This window comes from Phaethon lepturus, unplaced genomic scaffold (assembly GCF_000687285.1).
Source record: "Phaethon lepturus isolate BGI_N335 unplaced genomic scaffold, ASM68728v1 scaffold12361, whole genome shotgun sequence".
Classification (NCBI taxonomy): Eukaryota; Metazoa; Chordata; class Aves; order Phaethontiformes; family Phaethontidae; genus Phaethon; species Phaethon lepturus.
Genome location: NW_010519887.1, coordinates 25,614 through 38,655, shown reverse-complemented (window position 1 = coordinate 38,655; position 13,042 = coordinate 25,614). Strand labels below are relative to the sequence as shown.

General features: G+C 39.0%; 1 protein-coding gene across 1 annotated transcript in view; it reads left to right on the top strand.

Moving 5' to 3' along the window:
- Nucleotides 1–13,042, top strand: part of MSH2 (mutS homolog 2) — a gene marked incomplete at its 5' end in the record, with an annotated part of 52,346 nt that overhangs the window by 15,833 nt on the left and 23,471 nt on the right. Inside the window, one exon of the mRNA XM_010297199.1 lies at nucleotides 9,415–9,614. Within this exon, the coding sequence (XP_010295501.1) occupies nucleotides 9,415–9,614 (200 nt within the window). The remainder of the gene's footprint in view (nucleotides 1–9,414; nucleotides 9,615–13,042) is intronic.

Genomic DNA, 13,042 nt, shown 5'->3' with positions numbered 1-13,042 from the left:
CTTGCCTGTGTAAAAAGCATGACAGCTTTCAAGCCAAACCACTGAGCTAGGTCATATTTGGTCTCTGTGACTTTTTTGTTTCTGGAGAAGTAAAGTTTTGAAACTCTGTTTGGGTCTAGAACTGGAAATCATTGCAAAATCTTGTAAGAAGCTGGGAAGATCATCAGAGTACAAGGATTGCTATAACTTTACTGGGATGACATCATTGTCTTTAAGAATGCAAACGTTACGGGTAGATGTCTCACGCATATGTGAGATGCATTGCTGTGGGGCTGTGTGTTCCTGGTTTGCTGTTTCTGTTAATCTACCCTATTATACAATATCTCTTCATTGCTAGAAGCCTGTAATTTCACATCCCGCGCATAAAACAGTAATGTACTTTAAATTCAGAATTGAGGATGTATGTATACTGATGTACTCCTTCACTGTAGTCTTGAAATTTTAGCTTTTAGTTTAGTACTCTCTTTTTAGGTTGTAACAGTGGTTTTCAGGGGAGGAAGCTGTGAAGTCATTTGATATTACAGAAGCATTTATAGCATGTTCTTAACTGTGGAAATAAAACCAACTTTGTGCTAGTGTGCTAAGAAGAAATGATAACAGATTGCATGGTTTAGGCAAGCGCAGGTGGGAAACAGAAGAAGAACTTGAGCCATTGTGGTGGTTTAACCCCAGCCAGCCACTAAGCACCACACAGCCGCTCATTCACTCCTCCTACGCCCTGCAGTCGCATGGGGAGGAGAATCAAGAAAAAAGGTAAAACTTGTGGGTTGAGATAAAGACAGTTTTAATAGGACTGCAACGGAAGAGAAAATGATGATGATAAAAGAATATACAAAATAAGTGATGCACAGTGCAGTTCCTCATCACCTGCTGACCAATGCCCAGCCAGCTCCCAAGCTGCGGCTTCCCCGGCCAACTCCCCTCAGTTTATGTAGTGAGCATGACATCATATGGTATGGAACAGCACTTTGGCCAGGCCGGGTCAGCTGTCCTGGCTGTGCCCCCTCCTAGCTTCTAGCTAGCAGGGCATGAGAAGCTGAAAAATCCTTGACTACTGTAAGCACTACTTAGCAACAACTAAAACATCAGGGTGTCATCAATGTTATTCTCATCCTGAATCCAAAACACGGCATTATACCAGATGCTAGGAAGAAAATTAACTCTCTCCCAGCCAAAACCAGGACAGATGTTTAGTGTGGAGAGGAATACATGGGAAGGTGTGGGCTGCTTTTTTGGCAGCGTAGGAAGAAGCCTTGCTTACCTGGGCGCAAGCCTCTCGCACAGGCCTGTTGGAATTGGCTGGGTTGTCTGTCTCAACTCCAGGCCGTTGTGCATGCATGTGTGTTTGGGAGAGCTGAGAGAGAGCTTGCTCGAACAACTTGTGACACTCACTCAAACGTAAGATTTTGGACCCTGATGATATTGTAGGGCCAAATTGCACCAATTTCATTAAAATAACAAAGATTCTGACTCCTTGCTTGGCTTACTCTCCTTCATGTGTAAGATGTGTGAGAGAGGTATGTATACAACTCATCCAGAGAGCAGTGTTCAGAGTTGATGAAACAAAAACCTGGATTCAAATCTTGCATCTTCAAAGTACTAGAAGAACTGGTGCTTACGGTGAGTCCCCTGCAAGGCTGCTCCTGCTGCTTGGGTAAATGTTGCCACCAGCTGGAGGCTGACTGCCAGAAATCCGAGCAACTTCTGTTCTGCACACCGTCTCCAGAAACCACTTGGTGTGAGCTGAGTGGGGAACTGAGAAGATCAGTGATCCTAAGCCTGTGATGTATGAGTAAAATAAAATGGCTTTTGATGGTATTAGTCTCTCTACAGCTGTTGGTTGGTTATTCCTCAGGTTTTGTGTTATTTTTATTTCACATTGCTTACAAAGATTGCTCCAGTTTCATAACCAAGTCTTTTGTGTGTAAGTAAGCACTTACAAAAACATGTGTGGGTTGTCTAGATCTTTTACATTATTTCTTTGTGCTTGTCTGAGAAATTTTGAATGTTATTTTTATAAATGCATGTAAGAACTCTGATTGTATTGGGCAAAATAACCTGGGATGGTCACCATGATTTTTATGCTGCTAAGATGTGTGCTGGAGTAAAGTCATTCTCAACGTCAGGCTTCAGGTATCAGATTTAGGCTCCTGTCTGCTCACCTTAGGTGTTTGTCTCAATACTTCAAAGGCTGTAAAGCATACTGGGGTTCTTTGTCATGAAAAGGGCTTTGCAAATTTAAGGTAGTATTTACTGCTTACTTGAGGTGGTGACATCTGGACTTTGGCTGATTTTTGTGAGAGAAAAGATGTTTGTCTAGGGAATGATTGGGTCACAGGGAGTTGATAAATGGAGCTTAGGGCAGTGCCTTGCTTATTTCTGGCTGGAAAATGCAAATGCTGATATTAATCAACTACTGCAACTTGCTCTCATGTGGACTTCCTCCGGGATGTTAAAATCCCAAGTGCTATAGGATTAGAAAAGAATTTATCAGTTTTATATGTCTAGGTTAAGCATGTTCAGGGAGGGTTTACCTCGGCTACGTTGGATTAAGAAGAGATCTGAGTTTGAAAGAGACCTGAGGGAAACCAAAATAATGGTACATGAAGTGTTTTCCACTTTCCTTTGTATAAAGGAAATATGAAATTAAGCTGGTATAACACTGCATATTCTGAAACTTTTCTGGTGACATGAAAGTCTTAGCATATCTTAAAGCAGTCCTTAATATGCTGCTTTTGTAAGTGGTGTTTCTCTGATAAATTCTTTGTAATCAAGTTGAACAGTTGGACAGAAAAGTTGATCTTATTCTGCAGTCATAGATTCTGCAGTCATAGAAAACCTTTAGCAGGCAGAGTACAAATGTATGGTCTTCAGAAGTCTCGGCTGTTGTATAGCCAGGGGAGTTAGAACCCTTAAGATCTTCTTCAAAGTAAGTCAGCTTCTTCTATAAAACTGTACGTTCTTAATTTGATTTCAGTGTTACAACTTTTTTCTGTGTGTCACATGGAATTTTTAGTTAGTACCGTTCTTCCCTGTGAAAATGCCTACCAGAATTTGGGATTTTAAATTACTACTCTGTAGTAGTAATTAAATATATATTATTCATTATTAAAAATATGTATTACTGATTACATGTAGGTTTCATAATATGATAAAAATTAAAAACAGAGTCCTTTTTCTGAGCAAAGGTGCTTGGAGAAAGCATTCTCCTTCCTGCATGCATAGAGAGGTGTAGAACTGCCTAGGGTTTTGCAGGATGTCTGTGGAGGAGAGCTTCAAACATGGGTGTTTTATAACTCAGCTTGTTGTATAGCTCAGTGGTTTGTTAGGGTTTTTTGTGTGCTCGCTGATCCTGCTCAGAAATTAAAAATACTCTATTCTTTCTAACTCTGGTCTTTAATCTGTTAGTTTAGTTACTATTTCTACAGACAGAATTATTTTCATCCTTCTTTGAAGTGTGTACACAAATCAGGCTTGATTAATATTTTCCCATTAACTTAAACTTCTATATCTAGCTCTGTAAAAGCCTAGAAATATAATTAAACCCTCGTGACAGCCTCTGTGTTGTGGCACCATTGACTGCAATAACCTTAAAATAGTGATGAAAAATGTTGCACGGATGTAGCAAAGGAAGAAGCAATCTTTTCTGATGTCAAATGGGATGTAAACCTTGGTGGAACGGAAGCATTGTGATGAGACTTGGGAAAGCGTGTGCCATTTATTTGAAAACCAATTGAAACCAGGTTTTTGTTGTCTTTTTTTGGTGTGGAGTGTTAGTTTTTTGTTTGTTAATAGTAGGTCTGAGGGACACCTCTGATCAACAGTAAAACGTGGGAAAGGATGAAATGCTTTCAGTTGGATTCCAGAATATCCAACAGAAACTGGGAGATACATGGGTTGTTTTTTTCCCTCTCTCTCAAAGAGCACACTAAGCCTAATGTTACTTGTTATTGCACAGAATTCAAAGGTGATAAATAGCCATGGTTTTGAATAGCAGGAGAAAAAAGGGGGTTGTCATTTCCAAGTTCAAGAAAAGTACTTGTGTTGGTTTTCAGTTATGTTAGCTGAAATTTTCTTGGCTGTTTTTGTGGTTTAATTTGCAAATTTAACCACCTTGAAACGAAGATTTCATTTATGTTCTAGTGTGGTTTCACTAGTTATAATTGTTTCTGTTGTCTTGACTGTGCTGCCTGAGATCTGTGGTGGAAAGTTTTGCCTTATTTTCCTTTCCCTTTCAGCTGTGTGACAGAAACAAGTTATCCAATGTTGTCTGCTGTTGTTTGGTTACACTTTCTTGGGTTCTTTGTTTGTTTCTTTTTGTATTTTCTTTTTTGTTTCCTCAGTTGAGCTTTATATTAAAAACAACCTGTCATTTGATTTCATTATTACTTGTGAGCATTAGGCCTGGCTTACAGTTGCACTATGTTAACGTAGGCCTTTCTATTCAGCAACCTTGTACGTATTCTTACCATACAGGAAATGGTTATGCAAAATCTGGCATGAACACGAACCTGTCAGCCTTATATTTGTGGCTGGCAAATATGGGGGCGGGAGAGAGAGAACAATGCTAGGAAGGTCATGAGATGTTAGTCTAATTAGCATCGTTTTGGCAGAGGAAAATTGTATCATGCTGATCTGAGAACTCTTTGAACTTGTCATTGTTGTGGACAAAGGAGGAAAAAAAAAAAAAGGAATAAATTAGAGCTTTCAGAATGCCTGTGACAAGCTCTTATCCAAGAGGGTGTTGAACAAGCGGAGGGAATCGTGGGATGAAAGTGAAGGGTTTGTTTGTGTAAAAGGCACTAGCCAAAAAAAAAAAAAAAAAAAAAGGTTTTAATCTTAGCAAAGGTAAGCTCAGGAGTCCAGAAGCTGCACTTGAGATATTCTCTAATGATCAGGATAGCAGCTGGCTAGTAAGGTAGTGACATTTATATAGGTGACACAAGAAAGGACCAAACTTTTAATGAAAACCAAACCAGCCTGACTGATTGGAGGGATGGTTTGGATTTTAATGAGAATCAGTATAAAGCAGTGTGTATGGAAAGAAAGTAATCTGCCTGTGTCTTAGAGAGCTCTACATGAATTCAGAAAGGGTGTTGGGCATCTGTGTGTCAGGCTGAAGGCAAGTCTCTGTGCAGTTGGCTTTTAAATGTAAGGTATGGTGGCATTGTAGAAACCGTTGCTGCTGGTCTTTTCCAAGTGCAAAATTCAGTAAGTTCCAAGAATTGATCCCGTGTGTGTGCAACTGTCAGGGTTATTGACTGTGTAAGGACCTCTTGGAAGAGAAACTAAATGCTCTGGCCTGAAACCTAAGCTATTGGAGGGCAAGATGGCATATAATGTAGAGGATTAACTTGATTTTTGCATATTCCTACATGTCTGAGATTGGTCATCAAAATCAGAGAAAATAGTTTTTACACTGGAAATTTAATGTGGAAACCATGGAGTAGTCTGTAGCTTAAGCTGGTTGGATAAGCCCACCAAACCCTGGTTTCCTACCCCAGGCAAGAGTAGTATTTTTCTGGATTAAACTTAACTCTTATACTCTTAAACCCTCCAAATGTGTGTGCTGCTTTCTTCCCAGTACTTTTATTAAGTGAAGAAAGGGTGTTCTAAACTAGAACTTCATGCAGCTTTGTAGGTAAGAAAATACGAAGGTATTTGTGACTACTGCCTCTTTACAAATTGATGTGTGGTGATATTTTAGTAATTGAGAAGTCATAAATAGATTTACAAATCCTGCATACCACCTGGGAATTGAGAGGACATAACATCAGAATAGCCCAACCTCTTGTGTGCATTTGCCATGACCATAACTGGTAAAGACCAAGCAGGGTAACAGTAAGAACACATGGGTATTGCTTTATGAATAAGTTTTCAGTGAATCTGATCTTTTTTTGCCAAAGGAATTGTTTCCAGGACTAAAAAGGGCCAAGTTACTTGGTTCCAGTGAAAAGGAACAAGTTGGCAGATGCTGCCCCTAGTTTCAGTAAGCTCTGCCAGGGCTGAAGATACTTTGAGGGGAAGATCTGCAGGTAGGATTTATTCCTTCTGTAATCCCCTTGGCAAAGTGGGCAGACATTTGGTTAGCACGCTTATATTTAGACTGTTAAGCAATTGTGTGTCTTTGGGTTGGTTTTTTTTTTTTAATATTAAAAAAACCTGATCTTTACAAAGTGTGTTTTGGTCACCAGTTGCTGCTGGTGCTTCTGAGAAAAGTTTGAGAGTCTTAAGTCTGCTAGGTATTTATTAGAGCAATAGTTGAATGGGTAAATGTAGAGGTAGGATTCTTCTCTTTTTAATTGATTTCGCTTGGTATAATACAGAAGGCTCACTGGAGTGGTGTGGGTAGAACACTTTCTGCAACAGAAGGGCATTCCTTTTGAATTTTTTATATACAGAAATGTATTTCTACTTGTCCAGGGGTGTGTGTCTCTTGTGTTACCTTAGACAAAGCCCTTGTTTCTTGAGTGACTGTCTTTACTAATTAGCTGAAGCAGTGTACCATGTTAATCTCTGTGTACTGTTTCAAGTGTCTAGTGCTTTCTCCAGATCACTGCATGGTGTAATGTAGAGATTACTGCTTTCAAAATGACAAAAAAATTTGTAATTTCCAATGCAGTTTTCAAGTGTGAATGTTCCTGTTATTGAAACTGATGCCATTTTCTACTAGTAAGCAAAACAGTAGAAATAATGTGAGAGCTTGCATGTCTTTAAATGAAATTAACTTCTCTGCTGAAGTCAAGATATTGATAAATAGCATGTTAATGGGATTCACCAGAAATCAACATGCTGGAGGTCTCTGAAAGGGGCAGAATTCTTCCTTCATATTTGGTGACACTTCAGAAGGAACACTGAACTCTCTGTCATTCCAAAATAATCAATGTCTGACTTTCTTTGTTTAACTGCAAATGCAAAGTAATACAAAATATGTAAAGATGACAATGTTAACTGGTGGAAAAAAGAAAGCAGGAAATGTATGAAAGTTCTTGTTGTGGTTTAGCCCCAGCCGGCAACCAAGCTCCACGCAGCTGCTCACTCACTCCCCCTCCCCCAGTGGGACGGGGGAGGGAATTAGGAAAAAAACTCGTGGGTTGAGATAAAAACAGTTTAATAGGACAGAAAGAGAGAAAGAAACAACAATGATAACAACAATAATAATACCAACAAAGGAAAGTACAAGAACAAGTGATGCCCGATACAGCAATTGCTCACCACCCGGCGATCGACAGCCCGTCCCCGAGCAGTGATTTCTGCCCCCCCGGCCAACTCCAGTTTATGTACTGGGCATGACGTCGTATGGTAGGGAATATCCCTTTGGCCAGGCTGGGTCAGCTGTCCTGGCCGTGTCCCCTCCCAGCTCCCCGTGCACCCCCAGCCTCCTCGCTGGCAGGCGAGAAGCTGGACTGTCCTTGACTACTTAGCAACAGCCCAAAACATCAGCATGTTATCAACAGTTTCTCATCCCAGATCCAAGACATAGTCGCACACTAGCTTCATGAAGAAAACCAGCTCTATCCTGGCTGAAACCAGGACAGTTCTCTTACATTCTAGTGGGGAAAATACAACTTAATGCTTTGTCCCTTCTCACTGAGATGATTTTTTTCTTGCTTTCATCACTTAAAGAATATTTATTTCACTATTAAAAAAAACAAAAAACAAACAAACAAAAAAAACCCCCAAAAAACAAAAAACCAAAATGTCAGGGAGCAGCAGCAAGGGCAGGCTAAAGGGAAGGCAAGCTGGAAGTCAATGGTGACAACAAGGCACATGGAAACAGTACCCTCATTGATAAGGACACAGTCCTCATACCTGCATGAGGCAAAGAGGGTATATCTGGTGACAGTAACCAAGTTTGGCCAATAATCTGGGTCTCCAGGCAAGTCTCTAGTGATGATCAGAGGTGAAGCAAGGTAGTCAAGTCAATGGGCCATGCTCTTGATCAGTGGAGTGCATGGCCAGGCACACGCATGGCTGCAGAATAGCTTAGGTGAGAACTAAGGACGAGTGCCTTAGTTTGAATGCAGCTCTCATGTGAAGATGAGGAGGCCCCAGACAAGGCTTCTTACACCTCTTTCTTACACTCACAATGGTCTTTACTGTTAAGATTTGCCTTCAGGAATCTCAAGCACCTGAAACCAGTGGCAAAGTCTGGAGCAAAGAAAGCACAACCTCATTAGAGGAGGATCAGGTTAGCAAACATTTAAACATATTAGACACACACAAGTCCCTGGCACCCAAGGTTTATACACAAGTGCTGAGGTGGCTGGCCAGAGTCATTGAGGGACCAATCTTCATTGTCTCAGAAAGGTCATGGTGATTGGAGGAGGCTTCTGAAAATAGGGGTGACATTTGCTTTCTTCCAATACTCAAGAAGGACAAAAAGGACTATCCAGGGAAGTGCAAATTGGTCAGCCTCATCTTCATCCCTGGGAAGGTGATTGAGCAAATAATCCTCAAAAGCATTGCTAAACGTTGTAAGGGCAGGATGGTGGTTGGAAGTAGTTGGCATGGATTTGCAAAGGGAGAATCATGGCTGACCAACCTGATAGCCTTCTACAACAAATTTGACTAGGTTGTTGGATAAGGGGAGAGCGGTGAATATTGTTTATATTGACTTCAGGAGGCTTTTGTCACTGCCTCACATCTGGTGAAGTGTGGACTAGACAAATCAACAGTGTGGTAGATGGAAAACTAGCTGAACTGCAAGGCTCAAAGGATTGTGATCAGGGGCATGAACTCCAGCTGGACGCCAGTCACTAGTGGTATATCCCAGGGATTGATACTGGGGCCCTCTTTGGAGATACCCAAAACGTGACTGGACACAGTCCTGGGCAGCTGGCTCTAGCTGACCCTACTTTGAGCAAAGGGGTTGGAGTAGTCAATGTCCAGAGGTGCCTTCCAACCTCAAGGATTCTGGTTCTGTGATCTGGGGTTGCATAGCTGCACAGTGTCAGTATTGGCTCTGACAGCAGAGAGCTAAACTGTTCCCAAGAGTGATTTTTTCCTACAGTGTGGGTTTTTCCTACTTAATATGTTTTTTCATAGACTACCGGAAGACCTTTTTTATGGTGCAGGGAAAGGATTAATCTCAAAGTAGATTCTGAGCTTTGACATACCTACGGAACAGATACTGACATTTGTGCTTGACACAGTTTCTCTCCAATACTGCTCAATAGATACCCCAACTGTTAGAAACTACAGAAGCATGACATAGGCTAAATATCCTTGCTTTTTTAGCTCGTGCATTTGTCCTAGTTTCATTTGTTCTTTTATCAGGAAAGTTGGCCAATGGACACAGTTATAAAGGAAGGATGGATAAAAACTGACGGATAAATGTTTTCATTGTAATTGGTGACATAAAAGAATTGTAGACCATGCCATGATAATCATTGTTACAAGCTTCTTATTTAGATTGAATTTGGTTGAAGCTTTTGTGGTGGATCCAGAACTACGTCAGTGCCTTCAAGAAGATCTCTTACGTCGCTTCCCAGATCTTAACCGGCTGGCAAAGAGATTTCAGAAACAAGCAGCAAACTTACAGGACTGTTACCGAATGTATCAGGCTATTAATCAGCTGCCTAATGTTGTACAAGCACTACAAAAACATGAAGGTAATACTACCCCTGTCTATTTTCAATGTTTTATACTACTTTGATGATGCAAAGAGATAATGTGTAGACTTCCAAAGATTACTTTTTTCCTGTGTACTTTTGTTACAGGAATAAAGCTTAAAGACATTTGAATTTGAAATGACCTGAAATTCAGAAATACTCCTTATGCAAAAAGATTTCCAGTTAGTGTGTAGCTGAAATACCTGAACTGTTGGGTGAAGGTCTGATAATCTTTGACGTTGACTTGTCTCTGAGAATTCCTGACTGATTGCGTGTGTGTTATGATCTTAAAAACAAGATAACCATTCATACAGTAATGTCATGTTCCTTTTATAGACACTTTGTTCTTTGGGTTGTAATTAAACAAAAAAAAAAGTTTAAGTACTGTTGGTATAATTTGGTGTTTTTTTTTCAAAATTGTAATGTTCCTGTATTTGATTAGAGTAACATTCCAGGGTTTCTTCTGATCTTCATTAATAGAAACTCAATGCTATGACACGCAAGTCTAGAAAATACAAAGATTGCTATTTCTTTTCTATGTGTTATCAAGAAAATGCAGAATAAGATTAGTATCAGCGTAACAGGAGGGTGATCCAATATAGCAATAGCAGTATTAGCCTGTCAGAAAGCATATTTTTGTAAAGCCCATTAATTTGTTTGAAAAATTCTTTGCATAAAGCAAGCACCAAAGCCTTAAAAATAAATAATTTTTTAAATGGGACAGTTACAAAAATTTATTTCCTGCATTTGAGTAGACAGTAATATTACCCAGTATCTTTATACTTTTCTGTAGTATAGTTTTATGACTTTAAGCAGTGAAACTTATCTTCTCAAATATTAATCTTTACACAGCCAGCAACAAAATTTATTTTATTTCCAAAAGCCATTAAGATCTAAAACTGAGAGGGAACTGACAGGTACAAGTTTTTTTTTTTTTTTTTTTTTTTTTTTTGTTAAAGAGCTGTGCCATGCTTTAGTTGCCGCAGTCATGTCCCTTTGGCTTTTCCAAACAGACTCTGCTTGGTTTTGTCCTGGCATGGATCTCTTGGATTTCCATCTTAAATTGAGGTATTGGTTAAAAACGCTCACCTCCTGTCTTTACTTCTTGTTCTGTTAGTTGTCATTTGGATCAACAGAGTTTCTCTGTCATAACGTTGGGGTAGGAAAATGATTCCATTTTTAGAAGTTTTGAGGAGCAAGCTGTGTAAGGCGAACTGCTAAGCTCACCATATGGAAAAATTAATAGACTGCAAAAGGTTCTTGCTGTTTTACATGTGAATCAGTCGGCCTTAGTAGGGCATTTATCAGCAGTATATCTAAGATAATTTAAAATAGGTGAAATGTGTTATTTTTATTTTTCTTTGTACTTGTATGCCCTTGTTTAAAATACAAGAATGGTCTAGTAATTTTGAATGTATGTGACTAAATCAGACTGGATCTAAATTTTCCTGTTTAAGCCTGTATAAAATCTTTTAACTCATCAAGAGATGGAAAGTCAGAAAGATTTTTGACAATTCTGAGTATTTGCCGGTTTCAGAACTTTATTTTCTTGTGAATGGCTGTAGAGAAAGAGAGCAACTACATCATGAAGCGGTCAGCAGTGATTGCCTTTCCCTCAGTATGAAGCATTGCTTTGAGATGCTTGTTTTTGTGGATGATGAAAGCTGAAGAGGGGGGTAATGAGTGAAGATGACATTTTTTTAGGCATAACAAATCTGCATAAGACAGGAAAGGACTCTGAGTCATCATTTTGCTTTTGCTGGCAAGAGGGAGCAGTTGTTCATTACTCAAATTGCTGTGGCATAAAATCTAAGTACTTACAAGATGTTTGTGTTCAAGAAGCTGCTGAAGCATCTTCCTTCTCATCTTAGAAAGACACTCTATTTTAAGCCTGTAAATACGCAGGATACAGAAATTGTATGCTGGGTTCCAGGTATCCTTTTACCATATTGTATACAGTAGTTTGAATACCCCCTTACTGCTTTTGGAAATACCACTTCTTGTGTGTTCCAAATAATGTTCTCTCCATGACTGTTGCACTGGTGTGTTACAACCATGTTATGATTGAACTTGGCTGTTTCCTCTCCGTTGTCATTTCCAGCTGATTATTCCCCTACTCATAGTGGAAATTCATTTATCTATCGATGTGTCATCTTAATCGCTGTTAAATTTTGCTTCATTTCTATTAGCTCAGTTTTCAAGGTCGATTAGTTATGTTCCTGATTTATTTTGCTCCTATTTCCTCTTCTGAGATCTTCCACATTGTATATATTAGTGAATTTTATAAGCAGCTTTCTTTTGTGCATTGATATAATTAATTCACACATCTTAAAGATAAATGCTTGTATGAGCCTTGGAGGAACTGTATTACTAGTGTCCTTCCAGCTCATTCATCTTTTGCAAGTTGGTGATGTCCTCTATCTGCCTTCTGATCATGGTATTAGTCATGAATCTTGCATCTCAGCATCCCATGTGACACCATATTGTGAATGCTTTAGAAGAGCCTAGACTAGGTCTACAGATTTCCCTTTGCCTTAGGCAATCAGTTGTCTCAGACAGATGTTGCGCTATACAGGTGTGATCCACCTCTAGTAAACTCGTACTGTATTTTGTCCCAATTTCTGGTTTGCTCCTTGTTCTTTCCTCATCATTTTTAAAGACCATTTGTAGCATCAAAAGGGCTGGTTTAAGTGCATTTGTTGTTGAGATTTGTCTTTTTTCCCTTGATAGAATAGTTTCAGTTTTCATACTTTTGTTTGCTGCCAAACTATATAAATGTTTCAAGTTTGACAATTAGTGCTTGATTTTAATTTCTGTATAATGTTTTAAACCATATTAATAGTAAAGTTTTTAATGCATGTTGTAAACACCTGTGCTTGAGTAAGTAAATTATGGTTTAAATTAAAAACTGTACCTGGGAGCAGATGGGTAGGCTTTGTGATCAACATGCATTTCTGCTTTTTATGGTAAATAGGTCTATTACTCTTTCTCTCAATGGTTAGCTTACATGCTAATAACGTTGAGTAGGTGCAAAAGTGTGTTTGTTTTACCATGCATCTTTTATGGGAGTTTGTGAATGCAGGTGCAAGACAAGTTGGAGTTTAATTTAGAATTTTTTCAATCTTGTTTCTTGCTCATATTCTTTTAATGCCAAGTGTTATGCTTTTATGAAAAGCATGCACATACAACTTTTAAGAATAGTCGGTATTCACAGACTCCACTATTTTACTTCCTTCAAGTGTTGGATACTGAATATGAAGTTGGATTGAAAGTGTAAATCAATTTTGTAGTGTATCAGTTTGAACCATATAATAAATTATATGTAAACACATTAGTATTTTATTTACTTAATAAATGAATATTTTCTAATTTTTGAATGTGACATCTCCCTATGGTGTCTGAAGATGTACCCTTCAAACTTAAATAAT